The 24,208-nt window shown below is 39.6% G+C and overlaps 1 protein-coding gene across 1 annotated transcript in view; it reads left to right on the top strand.

Annotated features, from left to right (window-relative positions):
- The window catches only part of GALNTL6 (polypeptide N-acetylgalactosaminyltransferase like 6), a 1,017,111-nt gene that overhangs the window by 714,005 nt on the left and 278,898 nt on the right, over positions 1-24,208 (top strand). Inside the window, exon 5 of the mRNA XM_075197705.1 lies at positions 8,809-8,994. Coding sequence (XP_075053806.1) covers positions 8,809-8,994 — 186 coding nt within the window. The remainder of the gene's footprint in view (positions 1-8,808; positions 8,995-24,208) is intronic.

Here is a 24,208-nt window from a genome sequence, read left to right as displayed (position 1 = left end):
CCATGGGCCTGATTCATTATTCGACTTAAATTAAGAAGTTTCTTATTTAAGTCTCCTGGACAAAACCATGTTACAATGCAAGGGGTGAAAATTAGTTTTCTGTTTTACACAAGTTAAATGCTGACTGTTTTTTCATGTAGCACACAAATATCAACTTTAAATTTCAGTGTACAAATAAGCTATCAAGTATTTGTGTGCTACATGAAAAAAACTGACAGTATTTAACTTATGTGCACAACAGAATCCTAATTTTCACCCCTTGCATTGTAACATGGTTTTGTCCAGGAGACTTAAATAATAAACTTCTTTATTTAAGTTCCTTAATGAATCAGGCCCCATGTTCTTATATCTCATAATTTGATCATTTTACTCCTTATTCCTTATTTAATATTCTGTATGAAATGCCATGTTACATTTTTACTCCTCAGTTAACTACGCTTCTTAATAGATATAAATGATTCATGCTGCGTTAATAAAGCTAATAACTTTTTTTATATCTGCCAAAATAACAAGGACATATTTTCCTTGAGCATGTTTAAAACCAGCAGTTGTATCACATAGTTTTGTAAAGCAAAGCGTATTAATAGCACGGTTATAGAAGGCGAAGATTGAGAGATTACACTATAGAGCGTATAGATATTAATGGTCCTAATAAATCACTCAGTATTTTTTTAAACAGCTGTAACCTAGCAACACAAAACTGATAAATTAACTTTAAAACATAATTTCACATCTGTCCAGAAAAGATTTATAGCTCCTCTTTTGTTATGAGAACAGGTAAGCTATCAATTAAGTACTCAATAAACACTGCATTGAGCAATCACTGGAACAGCAGAGTAAAATCAAATGTTCTTGTACGGAATTCTTCAAATCTTTACCCCATAAAAATGCTGGTAAGAGGAAAAAAATATGATTGTAAGAAAAATTGCTTCTATGTAGTCATTAAATAAGCCATTGTCCTTACTATTTTATAGCTGCTTTTCTTCTTAAGTGTAACCCTCTTTTATAGTTTTACCCTTTCTCAGAAAACACAGCAATGAGCATCAGCTGTTTGGCAGTTCTGGCTTTAGAAAAGACTTTACTGAAAGCAAAACAACTGATAAAGTCAAATAATGGTAACTAGGAATATAGTATAGAGATCTTCTCTGCCATGGGAGACGTAGTGAAGAGACAGCTTATCTATACCTGGTTTCTCCTCTGCAGAGCCCGCACATGCTCGGCTCCTTCTCATAGTAATACTAACAGATTAATAAACACTTTTATGTAACTTATGTATTGATGACCAGATTCATTGGTCATCAGTGCATAAATGATTATATGAAAGTATTTATCTGTTATGTGGGCTGTTAGTATTAATATCAGAAGGAGCCAAGTAAATAGAAAAATAGATACTGAGCATACACAGACTTCGCGTGCTAAGTTAAATAAACACAGGACAACCGGGGACGAGATAAATTTTGCCATGGCAGGAGATAAGACTTTCTGGGAGAGCAATTTTTCCCTGGCGCTGTATCGGCAAGCTATACAATATTTTTTTTATCGCTGAGATAAGCAGGGGGTAAAAAATATTAGCATTCACCAGTCCATTATAAATAGGCTCCTAGCAGAACAATAATTGCAGAATGCCCAAGATTTACAAAACTTAAAAGATATGTAGTCCCCTCCAACGTTCCCGCAACGTTCCCGCAGGATAAACACGCCCCTAGGCGGGCAACGGTACAGAGTCCTAAAATCGGGACTGTCCTGCTGAAATCAGGCCAGTTTGGGATGTATGTAAAAGCAACATCTCAAACCAGTGGAAAAATAACACCTCCCTCTTTATTAATGTAAACATTTCCTTTATTATGGCAGAGTACTGTTCAGTTTACCATAATTGAGAAATAACTAAGTCTTCTGGATGGAGCAAAAAAAAGTAGCTGAAATTAGTGTAAAAGCAGAGGCTAATGGGTGGTATTAAATTCTTGGCCCTTTGTGTGTCTATAAAGCTCTTTACAACCCTGGCCACTCTGCTCTGTTTGTAGATCATGTTAATATCACACTTGCAAAATTAGCAAAACATTTTCTTGTTTAGGAAATTCACCACTTGTTTAGGGTATAATTGTGTCTATCTTACCATCTGTAAAACAGATATCATGTCTCCCACATCCACCCATTAACCAGACCAAAATCAGCTCTCCTCAAAAGATGTATTCATGCGAGTTATTCATATGCACTGCATAAAAAAAAAACATTTGATGAGGGTGCTAAAAGCAGGTGTGGGGGCAAGAAGCTTTCGGGGAACTTTAGCCTCTGGAATAGAAACAGGACACAAACCGTCCACTCCCCTGATCCATGCAGCTATTGCGCAATTTGTCCATACAGGCCTCCATACGAATAAGATTGTGACGCCGAATCAATAAGCCCCTGACTTTAGTCAGTGGCACACATAGAAGTTCCTGCTGTTTTCTAAACTTTGCGTTACTTTTTCATTGAATGTGCAGTCAGGGCTGGAGCAAACCCTGGGGGTGCCCTGGGTGGCATTCTCACTCCAATCTGAGGATACCATCACTTCCTCGTATTGCAGCCCAACCGCCGATGCTTACTTTAATAGGTGGGAGGTGGGGGCGGTATCCTCTCTTCCTGGGACCGGAAGTGTTGTGCTTGACTGGGACATCATAGCCAATTGCCGCACTTTCAGAGTAACACTGTCACATGTAAGAAGCTGCTGGCTACTTCGCCTTCATGTCAACGGCCAGTCCCCCACCTGGGTAAGAGACATTATGTCACTAGTTCAGGGTTTTTGGCCCCTTTCTAATCATTTGTGTTCTAGAAAACCAATTCTATGTGAAGTACATTTGCAATTTATATGTCCTTGTTCCTATATTGATCTGTAGGCTTCACAACCAATTACAGATTGTCCTTTATGTATACAGATATGCTTAAAACAAAGAATAAAATTTTGTTCTTCAGAAGACTTGCACATCACTAGTTAAAAAAAAATCTATATCTGAGAATAGGATGTAATGCAAGATTCGCTTCCAGTTTAAATACAGCAACTTATAGAATCAAGGGCAACGTATTTATTGAACTTGAAATTTGCTCAGGATACTTCATGATTCAAGTACAAGAACATAATATGTTTGCTAGACATATTTCTTATGCTCAGAAGTGCAACTAAACACAGGCAGCTGTGCAAATCTTATCCTTTATTATTGTTATTTAAGATCCTGGTAGCTGCCTGCTCTATATTGCATTGGAAACAGGAAAATAATTGCACACAGTAATAGCTTTATGTTATTGCAATTTCTGCATTCCCTACGAGATATTAAATCAGGCCATATGTTTTAGTGGTTATATTAACTTTAGTAAAACAGCACAATCACAAATGATGCTTGTGTTTACATTTTTATTTCATTGCTATCAAGTGCGGTACTGTTTAAATTGATTATACCGCTTAGCTGAACAAAATAAAAGCGCAGAATTTCACAGTAGCGAATATACATTTTTTATACTATGGTCTGCCCACTTTTCTACTTAAATCTATACTATGACATTTTATCTGTCCTATTCATGTTTTATTTTCCCTTAGACTACAGTTCATTCAATGGGGACATATTCTAAATCATTATAAATCACATGTCTGTCATCATCTGTGCAAAAGGCTGAAAATCCAAATGTAACTCTTGAGTTCCCTGTATAATGGATGTGGGGGGGTCGAGGGCATAGGGTTCAGAACTCTAGGCTGGGCACTATCTACTGTACATTAGACTAACCAACATTCATGTAAGGAGATTTAAGGTATATAGTGCTCTAGTGAGACCGTGTCACTATCCTTTCTCCTACCCATCACCATATAGAGGTGGACTAGTGTTCTCAGTACTAGGTTTGGGTTTACTTCCTTATCTCCAGTCCTTCACTGCTTTAGACTGATTAAGGACCCCACCACTAGGCTACATCTCACATTATAGGGGCAGTGGACTAAAACTCTCATATTAGGATTTAGACTATTTATTCCCTCCCCTTTACACATTGGAGCATGCCCCCTTTACTGTTTTTGATGATTTAATATGTAGATGCGTTCCATGAAGTTCTACTAGGTTTGGGTTTACTTCTTTATCTCCAGTCCTTCACTGCTTTAGAATGAGTGTATTAAGGACCCCACCACTAGGCTACATTTCATGTTATAGGGGCAGTGGACTAAAATTCTCACGTTAGGATTTAGACTATTTCCCACCCGCTTTATACATTGGAGCATGCCCCCTTTACTGTTTTTGATGATTTAATATGTAGATGCTTTCAATGAAGTTCTGCAAATTGTTAGGCATGTCTGTACAAGTAAAAATGTAGCCTACTACAGCCTGCTATTATATTTGGACCCTCATGTGAACAATTATTTTTTTCTCTTCAAATCCCTCATTTCAGTTCTATATAACTCATGACAGTAAAAGGCCTATCAGACTGTCTCTATTTCACGTGTAGCAACTATACATTTTTACTTTCCACACTACTAATAATGTCAAATTCCACCCATTATAAGGTGCAAATATTTGCTCATCTCGTAGTAAATACATTATTCTTGTAATAACTATGGGACTGATTCCTTAAGGATCTTAACTTGAAAAACTTCTTATTTCAGTCTCCTGGAAAAAACCATGTTACAATGCAAGGGGTGCAATTTAGGTTTCTGTTTTGCACATAAGTTAAATACTGACTGTTTTTTCATGTAGCACACAAATACTTGATAGCTTATTTGTACACTGAAATTTAAAGTTGATATTTGTGTGCTACATGAAAAAACAGTCAGTATTTAACTTATGTGCAAAACAGAAACCTAAATTGCACCCCTTGCATTGTAACATGTTTTTTTCCAGGAGACTGAAATAAGAAGTTTCTCAAGTTAAGATCCTAAATGAATCAGGCCCTATGATTCCACTCATGGGCAGCAATGTACGTGGATAGTGTCAAACAAAAGAAAAAAGTGGCTTTTGGTTTGCTCTTACACATCTTTCTGTTTTCAGGAATTACCCCCAGAAATGTCCCTGTGTCTCCAGGTTTTGAGTGTGTCCTGTGTATATCAGAATTCATTTAATAAAAAAAAAACAATCCTGCTAAGTACATCATCAGCACCTTCATGTAAATGTGTCTTGCTGTGACTTCAATGCACTTTTGATGTGCAGAACTAGACTGCATTCATTAAAATAAATGGAGTGTTACAAGTGCCTATCTCCACCTCTGTTCTCTTATTATATGAACTTTGTTACATCCAGTTGTGATGTGTTCTGCAGTATGCTGGCAGTATCTAAATAAATTGTAATAATAATGTTAATATCGAGACATATGTATGTGTACTGCTCCTCTAGCTAAACAAAGTTTATATACAAAACTGGTTTGCTTTGGGTTTTTTTTCTCTTGCTTTGTAAAATACATTGTGATATTATTTTCTAATTAGATGTTATTTATTTTAGCTCAGCTGTCAAATAGATTTACCACCTTTGGCGCATATACAGCACATATGACTAAGGGGACAGACACATCATATAAGTCTCAGGTGTCCATGGGGAGGGTCTCTGAGCAGTGTACTGGTTATTTAGGGTAGCTACTCATTGTCCATTTACTATTCGCTCAGGGTCTGTATACCGTTTGCACTTGGCATGATACCCTATACTGCATTTGTTGGAAGGTGGGCATGGTCTGGACTTTAGTGTGGACAGACAACAGAATAGAAATTCATAGATCACGAGTATGATTAGTGCACACAATACTGACTTAAGTCTGAAATACCCAATATGCATCAAGTTATGTCCAGAGTTCAGCCAGCATATAAAGTCTGTATTGTGAATCCTGTCCTTGAGACGATCTGTTGCTCACCATTCTGAGATCCTTTCATGCTGTGTTCACTTATTGATAAACGCAGAGCATGACAGTGCACTTTTGACTTCTGTCCTTCTCACTATCTAACCCAAGGATGTTTTATGTATAACAAAGACTCTTAAGGGTATATTTACTAAACTGCGTGTTTGAAAAAGTGGAGATGTTGCCTATAGCAGCCAATCAGATTCTAGCTGTCATTTATTTAGTACATTCTACAAAATGATAGCTAGACTCTGATTGGTTGTTATAGGCAACATTTCCACATTTTCAAACCCTCAGTTTAGTAAATATACCCCTTATAGACTTGCGAGAGACCCTGGTTTGATTTCTAGTTGTAGCTACTTGTGACCTTGGACAAAATGTGTCAGGCATCAAAAATTAAATTGTAAGTTCATTTTTACGTTCATTTGGAAAGCATTCTGTACCTGAAAGATTTTATGTATGTGCTATATGTAAATCCTTCACTCACTCTGACTGTTTACTGCCAGAAGTGTCACTCACTACATAGACCTCTTTCAACTTCTATCTGTATCAATGAGGCTGAAGATTAAATGCATTTGAATGCCAATGATGAAATAAATCTATTGCTATGAAAAATATTTGGCTTACCTTAACTCTGTGACTTTTTAGTACACTGCACTTTGTACAAGACAGATATGTAATGGTATTTTATCATCCTGAGCAAGTGTACTCTGATGCCTTTATAAAGACAATGCCATGGCATCTTGTATGTCTGTTTGAGGAAGTAAATATTCAAACATGACCAAAGATAAAGGGAGCTGTATTAATAATTGCAATCGGAGAATGTTTTATGGGTTATCAGACAAAGAGTGCAATGCTGTGCCCTTTATCATTACAGCACTGACAGCATTTAGGCTGCGCTCACTTCTTCACAAGTCTTGTTTGTCACATCATGAGCCAACTCCTGCCCAGTTAGGTGCTTGGCACACATCAGAGTTTTTGATTTACAACCTTATCTAATCTACAGTGCGAAGGAACCAATAATATATTTTCTTTCTGAATCACAAATTGGGCAGCCTCTTATTCCTAGTGACAGGACTGCTGACTTCTCTATATCTAAGGTGCTCCGTTTATTGCTTGGTGTAAAATTTAAATACTGACGACTCCCTAAGGTCTGCCCTGCTGCAAGTAAAATTTATGTAATATTGTGGATTATAAATGTAGCCATCATACTCTAATGCTTTATAGTCACACATTGCTGGCCTGGGTAGTATTCAGTGGCAATAAATGACTTCAACGTGTTGTCTCTAAGAGATTTAAAGGCCATTGCGTCCCATTCCACTTGATATTTTGCATGTCACATTATAATTTCCTTTGGAGAATGTCTTGTTAAAATGACAGTCAAGGACAATACTTCACGCTAGAGTTTAAAAAGTATAGACCTACAGAGAAAAAGAGCACTTCTCAAACCATGTTAAAATGTACAAAGAATGTAGAGATTTTGCTTTTAATAGAGCAGGGTGTCTCTTTGAATGACACACACCTGGATTTTGCAATTCGATCTACTGTTTTAGATTTTGTGTAAAATTCTTATTAAAGACTACTGTTAATGATAATATGTATCTTAAATGGACATCCACATTTGCGTGCAAACTTTCCTGATATAAGTATCACTATCCCTGTGATGTCTAATGTGTATCTAAACATAAATTGTTATCTTTTCGTAATGTATAAATCTGTGCGTAAGTGGCTGGGAGGAAATTATTTGTACAGTGTATAAGTTTGTAAGTTCCACAACTAGTATCTACTGTGGTGTGAATATGAATAATATTTATTAATATCAATCTGAGAAAATAACTATCTCCATTTAAACCATTTGTTTTTGGCACAGATAGGGCTTCTCCCTATCTATCAAAGGATCACCACCGGCACTAATAAAGAATTCACTGGGTCTATTTAACAGGGATAACAGTGGCACATAGTGGTAAATAGGCCTGCAAGTGGTACATACATCAAATGCAAAGATTTAACTCAAAGCAGAAATGTAACTTTAATTTCTGGGTAAACCGCTTAGGAGTGGGAAATTAATTTGATTAACTATTAAATAGACAAAATAGCCTTGCCTTGCTATCAGTCAAACTTTTACATAAGGACTATTTAATGGGTTTACTATTTGTATGCCGTTTTACCGAAATGGTAAGTGAATGAGTAAGGACAATTATAACTCTGCAAATGGATCGGTATGCAGTCTGCATTTTTAGAGCATAAAGTAAAAAAAATAAAAGTAAAATAATTAATACATCAATAAAAAGGGGACATATACAGCCATGCCACAATTATGTAACTGACATTGTATTTCAGGCAATGATAATAAACATTGGATGTGTCAAACAAAAATATGAAGGCAATATGTGAAAGTAAACTATGGAACAGTGTATTATTTGCATATGTTGTTTTACAGTATGGGCCATGGCTGAATGCATAATGGGTTCAGTAATTGTAAATGTAATCTTTAAATTTAGCAGCAAGGTCACTAAATCTTTGTAAAGTTGCCTAAGTACAGAAGCTATTTTCCTGTTTAATCATATACGACTTGGTTTCTTGAGTGACTCAAGCATATGCTGTAATGTAACAACCTGATTGGTGACTAGAAAGCCTTGAAAATATTCTATCCATTAGTTGTTAATTGGCAACTACATGTGTTAAGCTCTCCAACCAACTTCCATTTTGACTACAAACATATGAATAACCTCACTTTAATAGTGAATATATAAAAGAAGATAGAAATACTCTGAGCCTGTTACTGCCAATAATAGCAGGAAAAAGCTTTTGCACAAAGCTGTAGCTGAAATAATTGTATATAAAGGCTTCATGGAATGAAAAAAACACCACTTTGTTACTTTGGATATGTCATTTGTTTGATGTCATTGGTGCAAGGTATAGATCATCTTTCTCTTTTCGTTTTTCATCTCATATGTACATATTGTCTATTTGCAGAACATCTAAAGGAAAAATTAGAGGAATACATGTCGTATTATTCAAAGGTCAGAATTGTTCGTACTAAGAAACGGGAAGGTCTAATTCGGACTCGGCTGCTAGGAGCATCTGTGGCTAAAGGAGAAGTGTTAACCTTTCTGGACTCCCATTGTGAAGTTAATGTGAACTGGCTCCCACCGTTGCTTAGTAAGTATCATGGTTGCAAACTGTCAGTAAATATATGTCCAGCAATATAAATTATATCAGTAAACCTATGTAATCCTACATGCAATACAATAACACCACTAAACCACATATGTATCTACCATATGACCAAAGTCAAATCAGTAAAACAATATTAGTCAGTAAATGTTTATATAGAATTGAAAACTAAAATAAAAATTGTAAACTAAAACTATGTATTAGCAGAAAAATGTGACAGTATATGGAAAACAAGGTGTTAACCAGTGTGAAATATATTAACAAACGTTTTAGCATCAGAAACAGATCTAGGCAAGTTACCAGTTCTGAGTAGTGTTTCTTTCAAGTAGTAAAATATGTAAATGGAAGAGATAAAAGCTTAATTGAACTATGAGCCTGTTATTCATTGCAATCTACAAACAACTTGGTTGGATAGGAAACTGGTCTGAGAGCAGTCTCTGTTTCATGCATTTTTACCTTGCTGAAAGCATACTCAGATCCTGGCTTGGCTTCTCACTGTGTGCTACTTAATCTCATTTTAATTTAGTCTTTAGATATAAAACTCTGCAAACACTTGAGAATAATGAGGGGGGATACTGGTGGCCACAACAGACAGGGGAGGGGGGAGTGTTATACTTGTCTCCCATGGATGATCATCACAGGGGAGAAAGATAGCATCTGCTTTACCCCTAAACATTGACCTTAAACTGACCTTGAGGCATGGTCAGAAAGTAATGGTATATGAATCTTTTAAATTGCTCTTCAGTTTTCTATACATTTCCTTTCCCATTAGAACATTTTTATTTCTTCTGCTTCTGCATCTGCTTCAGCTCACATCCATTATATTTAATATTAGAGTCAGTGTTTGGAAAACAGCGCTAATGCATCTGCTGTATAATGTATACAGTAGGTAGCATAATGCATACATAACACAATAGGCACTATCATGTGGAATTTGAAAATGTACAGTCACATCTATTTATCCAACATCATAGGATTCTAGCATAAATAACTTGCTGTGACTTTGGGCTAAGGACGAAGTGGTGAAAGGCGATAACCCATGTGTACAGATATATTGAAGAGAGGATCCGTTTAGAACTCTGATACTGTGCCATATGCCTTGTAGAAGCAGTAGTTTAGATATAAATAAGGTAGGTGAGGATTGTTTTTTGAAAAATAATGCATTGGTAAACAACAAAATGCTGAAGCTAGCCACTAATAATATGTGAGCTGATACAGTGATAAGTTTTAAAATTCAAACAGTCCTCTAGCAATTAGATACATGAAAAAAAATATATCAGACAAAGAAATATTGATTGCTAGCAGAAATGTATAGGTGGGAGGTAGGAAATATCCTACCAGGGGCAGGGTGGCATCTCCCCCCCGGGCCATTCCCATAGTGGGCTACCATGGGCTGGTTCACTGAGCCACCTGTATTTATTCCTTTTAAATGTTCCTAATAGGCTGCTTAGTCGAATCTTGCCCCCCAAGCTAACATTTGCCAGCCCTCCCCTGTATCCTACCCTCCCCCTTTGCTTTGTGTGAAAAATAGGTGACTGGTATTTTGCCACTAAATGGCACATGTAATTATCTTCTGTCTCTATGTAGTGCAATATGAAGCCTTATATTGGTGTCTAGTTTACCCTTATCAAAATTAATAAACCAACAAGCATCAATTGGAGTGGAGTTCCAGTCTCATGTTGAAAGAGCAACAACTCATAAAAGGACTGCTCACCAGGGACGGCATTCCCTTTTTTTTTTTTAATCAGACAAATCAGGCATTGCTCTCGGTCTTCCCAGACCTTACGCATTTATCGTGAGGCCACGTTACTTTTTGGACTGTCCTGTGAACTGTTGGGGGCTATGGGAAAGGTAAAGCCGTTAAGATATACACGATATGGACAAAAGTATTTTGCCACACCTGTTAATTATTGAATTTAAGCACCCATCCATGCAGTCTCCATTTGCAAAGATTTGTGATACAAAATGGGGCATTCTGAAGAGTTCAGTGACTTCAAGCGTGGTACTGTGATAGGATGCCACCTTTGCAATAAGACGGTTTCGAAATTTCATCCCTGCTGGATATTCCACGGTCAACTGTAATTGATGTTATTAGAAAGTGGAATCGTTTAGGTACAACAGAAACTCAGCCGTGGAAGACCACGCAAAATCACAGAAGGGGGTCAATGACTGCTAAAAGTCGCCAATTCCATAGCTGAAGAGTTCCGAATTTCCGCTGGCATTAATGTAAGCACAAAAACTGTGCGGCCAGAGCTTAATGGAATAAGTCTCCATGGCCGAGCAGCTACATGCAAGCCTCAGATCACCAAGACCAATGCCAAGTGTCAGATGGAGTGGTGTAAAGCACACCAACACTGGATTGTGGAGCAGTGGAAATGTGTTCTGTAGAGTGATGAATTACGCTTCTCTGTTTGGCAGTCAGATGGTCGAGTCAAGGTTTGGCAGATGCCAGGAGAACGTTACCTGCCTGACTGCATTATGCCAACTGGGAAGTTTGGTGGAAAAGTTATAATGGTGTGGGGCTGCTTTTCAGAGTTTGGGCTAGGTCCCTTATCTCCAGTGAAGGGCAATCTTTTTTTTTTTTAAACCAAGTGTTTATTGACGGTCATAAAGGATTAACAATGCAATATGGATACATGTTATATGATACAAAATGTAATCAATACTTAGAATAATGGAGCAGAGCTCTCCGTGTGTCAGAGAGGAAATAGATCAGATTCTATGAAATAAAGACCAATATATTTTTATATTTAAAAGAGAAGTAAGGAAAGAAAAGAAGAAGAAAGAAATAGAGGAAGATAAATGAGAAAAAGACAGAAAAAGGAGGAGTGGGGGAGGGTGTGGCAGAGATCACCCTTGAATCAGAAGCAGTGAGTCAAGAAGGGGAGGAGTTGCAAATGGGTAGGGGGTATGATTAAGTAAGTGAAGGGCAATCTTAATGCTTCATCATACCAAGTCATTTTGGACAATGCTATGCTTCCAAATTTGTGGCAACAGTTTGGGGAAGGCCCTTTCTATTCCAACATGACTGTGCCCCAGTGCCCAAAGCAAGGACTTCCAAGACATGGTTTGATGAGATTGGTGTAGAAGAACTTGACTGGCCGCACAGAGCCCTGATCTCAACTCCATCGAGCACCTTTGGGATGGACTGGAACGGTGATTGCAAGACAGGCCTTCTCATCCAACATCAGTGCCTGACCTCATAAATGCTCTTCAGAATGAATGAGCACAAATTCCCACAGAAACATTCTTGAAGAAAGCCATCCAAAAAGAGTGGAAGCTGTTATCGCTGCAAAAGGGGGACCAACTCCATATTAAAGTATATGTATTTGAATACAATGTCATTGCTGTTGGTGTAATGGTCAACTGTAATGGCCATATTGTGTACTTTTACCACCCCTTGAGCAGTCACATATTATTTTGGAAGAAAATTAAAAAAAAATATTATTTTCTTAAAGGAATATTAAATCAAAAATACAGGTTACATTATATAAATATAATATGATATATTTACTAATAGCATTCACAGAAGTAAATTTTTCCCTCTTAAGCCAAATTGAACAATGATTTACAGGATTTTTTCACCTTGCCTTCCGGATCAACTAGAATTTTTGAGGACACATGTCTTTTTTCATCCCAAACAACTATGTGATATCATGCACCCGTATTTATGGGAAGCACAAGTATCTGCGAGGGGTGCAAAACTATATTCTCTAACGGAGGAAGCTTTACAGATCAGGGCGTCCCCGGCTAAGTGAAGACTAAGTGCACCCATGTGCATGTATTGACAAGCGAGGCAATAAGCTGAGAGCCGTTAATGCAGGTGCTAACATCAGGCACTTACCCATTCTGGGTTCAGTTTGTTGCAGGTTCAAACTAGGGATGTGCACCGGCGACTTTTGAGGTCTCGTGTTTTGTGTTTTGGATCCGGATTTTCGTTATTTTTGAGGTTCGGATTTGTCTCGCAAAACACTTGACGAAAGGTCTCGGTTCGGATTTAAGGTATTGGATTCGGATTTTTTTTGAAAAAAACATAAAAAGTTTAAAAATCAAGTTTTTGGGCTTATTTTCACTCCTAGGCTATTATTAACCTCAATAACATTCAATAACAAGCATTTCCACTAATTTACAGTGTATTCTGAACACCTCACAATATAGTTATTAGTCCAAAACGTTGCAACAAGGTATCTTTCTGGACTGCGTAGAGGAGTGGGTCACCACAATATATATTAAAAACCCTGAACTTTTATGATTCGCACCAATAATTGTACCTGGACTGCGTAGAGGAGTGGGTCACCACAATATATTAAAAACCCTGAACTTTTATGAATCGCACCAATAAATGTACCTGGACTGCGTAGAGGAGTGGGTCACCACAATATATATAATAAGAAAACCATCAACTTGTTTGATTCGCACCAATAAATGTACCTGGACTGCGTAGAGGAGTGGGTCACCACAATATATTAAAAACCCTGAACTTTTATGAATCGCACCAATAAATGTACCTGGACTGCGTAGAGGAGTGGGCACTGGGCACCACAATAAAATATATAAAAAACCTTCAACAGGTCTGCATTACACTACACATACGGCTGCTCCTCCATCCTCTCCATCATATACATGTTGGAGTTTTAGCGTGTGACAACCTCTTGTTTTTGATAATGTCAGTGCATTTTGAATATTTTTCAATTTGCCCCACACCACTGAATGTACTTTATCTATGATACGCATCTATCTATCTTGACTGCGTAGTGTGGTGGCCCCGGTACACAATTTGGTACCGGGGCCACAATAAAATAAATACACCCTCCACGTGTCAGAATTCCACCAAACAAGTATCTGGACTGCGTAGTGGGGTGGCCCCGGTACCCAACTTGATACCGGGGCCACAATAAAATAAATACACCCTCCACGTGTCAGAATTCCACCAAACAAGTATCTGGACTGCGTAGTGGGGTGGCCCCGGTACCCAACTTGATACCGGGGCCACAATACCTCCTCCAAACATGCTACAGACAATTCGTCATTGACAGACCCCAGACAGACAGGGTCGTAGTGTTATTGTTTGACTTTGTAAACCCAAAAAAATGTCCCTGTTGCACTTGCACATAGTCGTGCAATGAAGACTGACTTTTTCATTTAAAGGCACGATCTTTCAAGTGTAGTGTTTGTAAGTCTAAGTCATATTATACTTTTGGTAAAATTGGTTTTTTTTGTTCCTCTTTATGGTAATTAATTAGTAATAGAATTAAAGTAGGAAATAGAATTAAATAGAATTAAAGTAGGAAATAGAGTGGTATAGAGTTGTAGTGTGGTATAGATAGAGTGGTCCACACAATATAATAATAAAACCCTCAACTGGTCTGAATTCCACCAAACAAGTATCTTGACTGCGTAGTGTGGTGGCCCCGGTACACAATTTGGTACCGAGGCCACAATATAATTTAAAAACCCTCCACGTGTCGGAATTCCACCAAACAAGTATCTGGACTGCATAGTGGGGTGGCCCCGGTACCCAATTTGATACCGGGGCCACATTACCTCCTCCAATTTCCAAGTGTAGTGTTTATAACATCTTAACACTACACTAATTCTAGCACGTCAAAACCTCTTGTTTTAAATAATGACAGGGCATTTAACTTTTGATTTAATTTATTGAATTTGTTGGCATTTTCTTTTACTTTTTGAACATGGCAAACGACTGTTGAATGGTCACATAATGCCAAAAAAAAAGGTGCAAGATGGAATTGTCCTTGGGCCCTCCCACCCACCCTTATGTTGTTGAAATAGGACATGCACACTTTAACAAACCAATCATTTCAGCGACAGGGCCTACCAAACAACTGTGGCTGAAATGATTGGTTTGTTTGGGCCCCCACACCAATAAAACAATTCATCTCTCCCTGTACAAACTAAACAGGCTCTACTGAGGAAAGATGTCGTCCTTATCCTCAACCTCTGATTCCTCTCCCCCTACAGTGTGTACTTCCTCCTCCTCACACATTATCAATTCGTCCCCGCTGGACTCCACAACCACAGTCCCTCTGTACTGTCTGGAGGGCAGTGCTGTACTTCATTGAGGAATTGATTATTCATTTTTATAAACATCATTTTTTCAACGTTGTGAGGAAGCAACCTCCTTCGCCGCTCACTGACCAGGTTCCCCGCTGCACTAAAAACTCTTTCCGAGTACACACTGGAGGGGGGACAACTCAGTTAAAAAATAGAGCCAGTTTGTACAGGGGCTTCCAAACTGCCTTTTGGAGTTCTACCACGTCACTACCTCTAGTTAATTTAGATTGCAAGGCTTGTAAATATAAATACTTTGAAGATAAAAAAAAGCAGGCTGCACAGACTGTGGAGCTAGAAAGTGAAATTAAATGGACCACGTTACTTTGGTGGCTATCTATGCCCCCCCCCCCCGCCCTACACTTGTAGTTGAATATAAATAAAGCAGCCTGCATAGACTGTAGAACTAGCAATTCAAATATACAAAGAAATGGACAAAGGCAGTTTGGTATCTGTCTGCATCAGATCCCCTCTCCACTAGGAGTAAAACAGAAAACTTTTCAGCCGTTATATAATCTAGAATATAAATAGAAATTGAGAAATGCAATTTGGTATCTGTCTGCATCATAATCATCAACATCCTCCTCAGCGCCAGCTACATCAATATCCTCCTCCCAGTGCACAACATTCACACCTTCATTAGCCAAATCTGTAACTGGACTGTGGGTGATCCTTCCAGCATATGCAGAGGGCGTGCTGCAAATGCTGGATGGAGTCACCTCTTCCCGTACAGTGATGGGAAGGTCAGGGTTCACAACCAACAACACCCTTGGACTCGCCTTGGGGATTTGTGATGTCATCTGTTTAGAAGGCAGAGTTCTTTGCTGTTTTGTTGTTGTTGCTGACAGCATAACTCTCTTAAATTTTTTGTAGGGGGGGGGGAGGAGGGCTTTGATCCTTGGGTGAAGTTGGACCACTAGTCATGAACACGGGACAGGGCCTAAGCCGTTCCTTGCCACTACTTGTCGTAATTGGCATATTGCCAACTTTACGTTTCTCCTCAGATGATTTTAAGTTTCTTTTTTTGCTGTTTTTTGAGAACTTGGGCTTTTTGGATTTTACATGCCCTGTACTAGGAGATTGGGCATCGTGCTTGCCAGACGACGTTGATGGCATTTCATCGTCTATGTCATGACTAGTGGCAGCAGCTTCAGCATTAGGAGGAAGTGGGTCTTGATCTTTCCCTACTTTATCCTCCAAATTTTTGCTCTCCATTATATGTAGCACAAGATACTGCAGAATGTGTGAACTTGGTAATATTGCAGTACCAATGGACTTATAATGCTGGATTGGTTTTGCAAATTTGGTTATAATTATTATATATTTTATTTTTTTTTTAATTTTTTATTTTTTTTTACTTTTTTTTTATTTTTTACAAACTTGGGAATAATGGGGAAATAACTATGCCCTTAGAAGCACAGAGCACAGGACACAGCACCACTGGACTGAACAGGACACGGCACAGGACCCAGCAGCACTACGGAACTCAGCAGGACAGAGCACAGGACACAGCACCACTGGACTGATACTGCAGAATGTGTAAACTTTGTAATATTGCAGTACCACTGGACTTTTACTGCTGAATGTGTGAACTTGGTAATATTGCAGTACCAATGGACTTATAATGCTGGATTGGTTTTGCAAATTTGGTTATAATTATTATATATTTTTTTATTTTTTTTAATTTTTTATTTTTTTTTACTTTTTTTTTATTTTTTACAAACTTGGGAATAATGGGGAAATAACTATGCCCTTAGAAGCACAGAGCACAGGACACAGCACCACTGGACTGAACAGGACACGGCACAGGACCCAGCAGCACTACGGAACTCAGCAGGACAGAGCACAGGACACAGCACCACTGGACTGATACTGCAGAATGTGTAAACTTTGTAATATTGCAGTACCACTGGACTTTTACTGCTGAATGTGTGAACTTGGTAATATTGCAGTACCAATGGACTTATAATGCTGGATTGGTTTTGCAAATTTGGTTATAATTATTATATTTTTTTTTTTTTTTTTAATTTTTTTTTTTTTTTACTTTTTTTTTATTTTTTACAAACTTGGGAATAATGGGGAAATAACTATGCCCTTAGAAGCACAGAGCACAGGACACAGCACCACTGGACTGAACAGGACACGGCACAGGACCCAGCAGCACTACGGAACTCAGCAGGACAGAGCACAGGACACAGCACCACTGGACTGATACTGCAGAATGTGTAAACTTTGTAATATTGCAGTACCACTGGACTTTTACTGCTGAATGTGTGAACTTGGTAATATTGCAGTACCAATGGACTTATAATGCTGGATTGGTTTTGCAAATTTGGTTATAATTATTATATTTTTTTTTATTTTTTTTAATTTTTTATTTTTTTTTACTTTTTTTTTATTTTTTACAAACTTGGGAATAATGGGGAAATAACTATGCCCTTAGAAGCACAGAGCACAGGACACAGCACCACTGGACTGAACAGGACACGGCACAGGACCCAGCAGCACTACGGAACTCAGCAGGACAGAGCACAGGACACAGCACCACTGGACTGATACTGCAGAATGTGTAAACTTTGTAATATTGCAGTACCACTGGACTTTTACTGCTGAATGTGTGAACTTGGTAATATTGCAGTACCAATGGACTTATAATGCTGGATTGGTTTTGCAAATTTGGTTATAATTATTATATTTTTATTTTTTTTTTTAATTTTTTTTTTTTTTTTAATTTTTTTTTATTTTTTACAAACTTGGGAATAATGGGGAAATAACTATGCCCTTAGAAGCACAGAGCACAGGACACAGCACCACTGGACTGAACAGGACACAGCACAGGACCCAGCAGCACCACTGACCTCAGAAGGACAGAGCACAGCACACAGCACCACTGGACTGATACTGCAGAACACAGCACAGCACAGCACAGCACAGCACAGCACAGCACAGCACAGCACTAAACAGCACATAACTAAACAGCACAGAACTAAACAGCACAGAGGACCACCTAACACACCCTCCCTCTACCCTGATCAATGCCCGAGTGAAGATGGCGGCGACTAGCGGGGAATTTATAGGATCCGAGTATCGCGAGATCCGACAACGGGATTATGAGTCAGAGCCTCAGTTTCACTTTTGAATTTGGCGCCAATACCCGGATCTGTCTCGGATCCGACTCGGATCCGCAACGTTCGGGTGGGCTCGGATTTCAGAAATCCGAGCGCGCTCATCCCTAGTTCAAACCAATTGGAATTCTATGGGAGTGTCCTCAGCTCCAGTCTATAGTCTCCTCCCAGTGGTTGGTGGTCCTCTTTCACTGCATTAAATCCCTGGAAAGACATAGTGCAGGCACAGTATCAGTGTTAATATTGTGCTGTCATTTGCAATTGTTTTTTTCTTTTCTCTCTTCTCTTTTTCTTGATACCTTTTTTATTACCTCTATTCTCCTTTCTTATTCCTTATTCTATTTCTTTTTTTTCCCTTTTTACTCTCACTCATTCTCTCTCCCCCAGCCCCTTTTTTTATTTAACCCCCCCAGCCAGCTCATCCCTTCTTATTGAAGATTTTTGCTTCCATCCTGTCCCTAGGTGCCATGCTCTGACCCGCAGGTCTGCCCCCAAATCTCGTCCTGTTTCAATGATGGCTCGCTTTCCCGAGGTGGGAGCCATCTTAATGCTGCCCCACCTCTACTTTTGAAGTCCCTCCTACAGCCGTCTCTCTTGGCAGCAACACTAATGTCAGCTGTGCTGCCAGACTCCGGAGCTGCTCCACTTCATCCTGGAAAGCACTGGGGGAGGGGCCTGCCAGCCCCTCCCTTGGGCTCAGTCTGCCAGCATTACTCTGCCGGTCAGTGCTAGTGCGCTCCATTGCCCATTGATCAAAGCCTCCTTCCAAACAGTAATGGGCTTGCAAGGCTTATAAGTATTATGTTTAACAGCACCCCAGGAGATACTTATAACCCCATTAGTTACACAACCACACTCCCTTTCTCTGAGCCATGCCAATATCTTGCCGGGGAGTGAGGCAGCCCACCCCCCATATCTTAACATCCTCTCTGCCCCCCATGTTCTATTTCAGCCCCCTTTTTTCACCCAACAGGTTCAAGAGATCATTAATTATTGAGAAAGTCCTTTTTGGAGGACGAAATGCATCGAGGAGATACTGTGGATTCCTTGTCTTGTGCTCAGTGCCTGGAGTGTGGTTGTCTTTACCAGCCTGAACTTCGCTCTGGTGTCAATCTTTTCCAAAGTGGACAGATAAGCTGTTTTAAAATTGATTATGCATCATCTTATGCTTTTTAACCGCAATTAAGGTGGTTGTCCTATTTTATTAAATCTATATATATTATGAGTGCTGAGTGTGACTCTTTTCTAGACTGTATTGCACTATTGTGCCTTTTCCTTGAGTTGCAGAGTGCCTATGCTTCTTGATGTTAGGAAGAGGAGTCTGCTGAACATCGGTAATAAGCCTCAGATAAGCTGCTATTTCTCTTTATTCTGGTACAGGCATATTATATCAGTGGATGTATCCATTTATTTGTGTAAACTGAATTGCACTATGTGTGGCGCTCCTTTACTTTTTGTGTTTTGATTCTTAGGTGTGACACTCGCAAACAGGTTTCTATTGATTTGGGAGCAGCCTCGGTCCTCTTAAGTATATGTTTTCTGTGGTTTTTTTCACAGTCTGATTGTTAATAGCGCCTTTAGAGCTTAAAATCTGTCTGTTAATTCAGATATGCCTGCTCTTATTGTCGTGGTCCCTACCCCACAAAGGAATGCCCAAGACACTCCACAGGGTCCAGCAGAGGGCACATTGCCACACCTGCCCCTTCTTAAAGCCCATTCCCTGATATGTCTGGGGGAGCTGACACGTTGGCTTTGTCTCTTCACATATGCTGAGCTTGCTTACTTTCTGCAACAGGGCTTTCAGTTTGGTTTGGTGAAGTTAAGGCAGTTGCAGTTAGGTATTTGCGCTAGGCATATGAGTCCCCTAACATAGTGGCAGAATAGGTGCGCAAGGAAGTCCTTCTCGGAAGCATGGTCAGCCCTTTCCCTTTCACTCCTTTATTGGAATTGGTTAGATCCGCAGTCAGTTTTCTCCCTAAAAAAGCAGCCGATAAGTTTAGATTAAGCAAACTCTAACCTCCCCCTTCCTGGGCAGGTCGATCAATGACTCCATAAACCCAGTTGTAGTTCAGTAACATATCAGTAGATCAAAGCGGCCCTACACTTAGTGAGGTCCTTTGGGGAGGATGCATTGCTGGTTAAGCTGGACATCAAGTCCGCCATTTGCCTACTGCCCCTTCATCCGGATTCTTACTGATTCATGGGTTTCCGTTTACCGAGTATTACATTGATAGATTCCTCCCCATGGGTTGTTCGGTCTCGTGCGCCTATTTTGAGAAGTTTTTCGCTCCTTCCTGCACTGGTGTGTACAGGCAGGAACGGACCACGGGGGTATCACCCATTACCTGAATGACTTCTTGTTTATAGGCCTGGCAGACTCTTTGTTCTGTGCAGACATGCTCTGGTCAGCATAGACTCTGTTTGAGGTGCTGAGCATCCCAGTGGCGCTGAAAAAGATTGAGGTCCCTCCCACTGCCTTCTTATGTTTGGCAGGTCATCGAGCCAGCATAGAAGAACTGCCGAAGATTTCTTTGGCACCGTTCATCAGGACAGCCTACCGAGCGGTTTGGCGACAATGAGTCCAGATCCTAAGTACATGGGGGCGCCGTTACTTGGGCTAAAGCGTCGACATGACGACTTTCATATGGGCTAGATACCAGGAACACTCGTAGAAAACATCAGTGGCCGCCTCACTGACGGGTATATCCTTTACGTCTCGTATGCAAGGTAAACCAGATCTCACTAAGAGCTTCATAATTTCTAAGGCCGTTAAGGGGTGGAGTAGGGAGCACTCACCTTGCTGATCTTAGAAGGGCAGTCACAATTGCTATGCTGGGCCAGCTAATAAAGGCTCTTGCACATATTCCCGATGATGCTTATGAAGCGCTATTATTCAGCATGGCATTCCCACTGGCTTATTTTGGGGCTTTCCATGTTAGCGAACTAGTTACCCAGTCACAACATATTGCAGGAGCGGCTTTGATGGCTAGGTGCGTTAACATTACTGAGTCACAGATTTCCTGTAAATATATCCATTCTAAGATGGACCAATTAGGTAGAGGCCTATGGATAACTCTCCGACTACCGTCAGTGCCCAGGATCTTGCTTCCTATTTCAAGGACAAAATTGATAAGATCCGACTTGAAATGATATCATCTCCCTTGACTAGCACCCTCTGACACCCTCTCTTCATTTGATCCCACAAACAAAGAGGAAGTTTGTACTCTCTTCTTATCTTCCTACTCTACCTCCTGTCCTCTCAAACCCATACCCTCACAAATTGGTAGGTCCATACTGCCTGTGCTCATTTCATCTCTAACTAAAATCTGTAATTTTTCTTCCTTTCTACTGGTATCCATCCATCACTATTCAAGCATGCAATGATTACTCCTATTCTGAAAAAACAAAATTCTGAGCTCTCTGTCAAATTACCGCCCCATCTCTCAGCTCCCATTCCCCTCCAAACTTCTGGAGAGAATTGCCTACACTCACCTCACACGCTTCCTTTCTGCAGCCTATTGGATTCTCTTCAGTCAGGCTTTCGCTCTCAACACTCCACAGAGACTGCGCTGGCCAAGGCTGTCAATGATTTGATCACAGCTAAAACTAAAGGCCAATAGTCTCTTCTAATTCTCCTGTATCTCTCTGCTGCATTTGACACTGTTGACCACTCTCTGCTCATACAAACACTACAATCCACAGGTTATCAAGGCACTGTCCTATCCTGGTTCTCATCCTACCTATTTAATCACTCTTGTAGTGTTAATTTCTCTGGAAAAACCTCCACTTTATTAGTTGAGGTACCACATGGCTCAGTCCTAGGTCCTCTGCTATTTTCTATCTACACTTCTTCTCTTGAAAAACTAATAAGCTCCTTTGGATTTCAGTGTCATCTCTGTGCAGATGATATACAAATGTATCTATCTTTTCCTGATGTTCTCACCATCTGTGTTGTCTTGCGTTACTGACTGTGTTTCCACCATTTCTTTTTGGATGTCCTCTTGCCAACTCAAACTCAATCTTTCAAAAATAGAATTAATAATATTCCCACCCACCAATAGAAGCTTCCTGCCTGACATTTCTATTTCTGTTGATACATGACCATAAATCCCACCCCACAAGCTTGCGCCTAGATGTAATCCTTAACTCACAACTATCCTTTGTTCCCCACATCAACTTTATATTTACATCATGCTGCATATATCTAAAGAACATTTCCAGAATACGTACATATCTTCCACAAGACACTGTAAAAACTTTACTTCATGCACTCATAATCGTCCACATTGACTATTGCAATTCTCTCCTTATTGGTCTTCCCAAAATCAAACTCGAGCACCTACAATCTATTTTGCATGCAGCGGGTAGATTGATTTTCCCAGCAAATCATTCTTCCTCTGCTTAGCCACTCTGTCAGTCTCTACATTTGTTGCCTGTTTTTCAACAAATCCAATATGAATTTCTTCTACTAACATACAAGGCCATCAACAAAATTGCACCAACATACATCTCCTGACTTGTCTCAAAATAGCTCCCAACTTGACAACTCCGTTCTGCACAAGATCTGCGTCTCTCTTCCACTCTCGTCACATCCTCCCATTCTCGGTTACAGGACTTTTTCGGGCTGCACCCACTTTGTGTAGTTCACTCCCTCACACAATAAGACTTTCTGCTAGTCTTCAAACCTTCAAGCGTTCTCTGAAAATCCACCTCTTTAGAAAACATATAATATTCCTTAATCACTCTCTTAATCTCCCTAGGTTACCCTATTACCACAATCTACACAGCAAACACAAGACAGCAACCCTCTGACCAACATAGTTGTGTGACTGAACATACAGCCCATTAAATATGTTTTAACCTTTGTATTCTAGCTGGACAAATATGCAATATGATGTATCACTTACCCTTGTGTATCAGGGTATGGTAAAATTTAACCATAGTCGTATTCCCGTCACTGAATAGATCTAAAAAATCCAAACGCTAACATACCGACATGAGAAAAAGAGTGACCTACCATTACACAGACACAGTAAATTTCTGACCTGAGTAAAGGCCGACAGTTGAAAATGACGTCAGTTGAAAATAAAACTGGGATATTTTCTGTTTTAAAGTGGAAATACACGGACCAGACTTTTGATGGTAACGTTAAACCTAATTCTAACCCTACCCTAACCCTAACTGTAATCCTATCCCTAATTTTAAACCTAATATTTTCCCTAACCATAAACCTACTCCTTACATTATGTTATACAATGCAGTTCCGTGCATTGCTGCTTTAACAGCTGAAATGTTACAGTCGCATTTTCAATTGATGTCATATTCAACTGTTGTCCTATGATCGGGTCGAAAATTTACTGTGTCCGTGTAATGGTAAGTCATTCTTTCTCTCATGTCGGTGTGTTAGCGGTCACATTTTTTAGGTTGGGCTAAACAGTGTCTATGTTTTTACTATCGGTAAAGTAACTACTACCGGTGTATCAAAGCATTGCCCCATAGATTGTAAGCTTGCGAGCAGGGCCCTCTTACCTCTCTGTATATATTACCCAGTAATGTTTTATTACTGTTTTCTCCCAATTGTAAAGTGCTACCAAATCTGCTGGCGCTATATAAAAAAATGTTGATGCTGATGATGCTGATGATAATGTTACCCATACATGTGGAACTCCACAATATGCCCTTTAGTTATCTACCCGATTTTGGGAGTGCTACCAGAAAAGGGGTATCTATGGTTGGTTCATGCTGACAGATCCTTCCTCAATAAATTTCAGTTCAAAGCTATATTTAAATGATCATTGGAATACGCGGGTCTAGATCCTACCCTGTACTGCACCACTCCTTTAAGTTTAGGAAGGCTACGGCCGCGGCCGAGGCAGGAGCTTCCATCGCAGCCATTAGATGGAAGTCTGATGCCTATAAAACCTACGATCGACCTAGGTGATACAAGAATTCTCTCTCTCAATTTCCCTCTACACTCCTCCCCTTCCTTCAGTAACCCAGGG

The sequence above is a fragment of the Mixophyes fleayi genome, chromosome 1 (assembly GCF_038048845.1).
Source record: "Mixophyes fleayi isolate aMixFle1 chromosome 1, aMixFle1.hap1, whole genome shotgun sequence".
Lineage (NCBI taxonomy): Eukaryota > Metazoa > Chordata > Amphibia > Anura > Limnodynastidae > Mixophyes > Mixophyes fleayi.
This window is presented reverse-complemented; position numbering and strand designations above follow the sequence as displayed.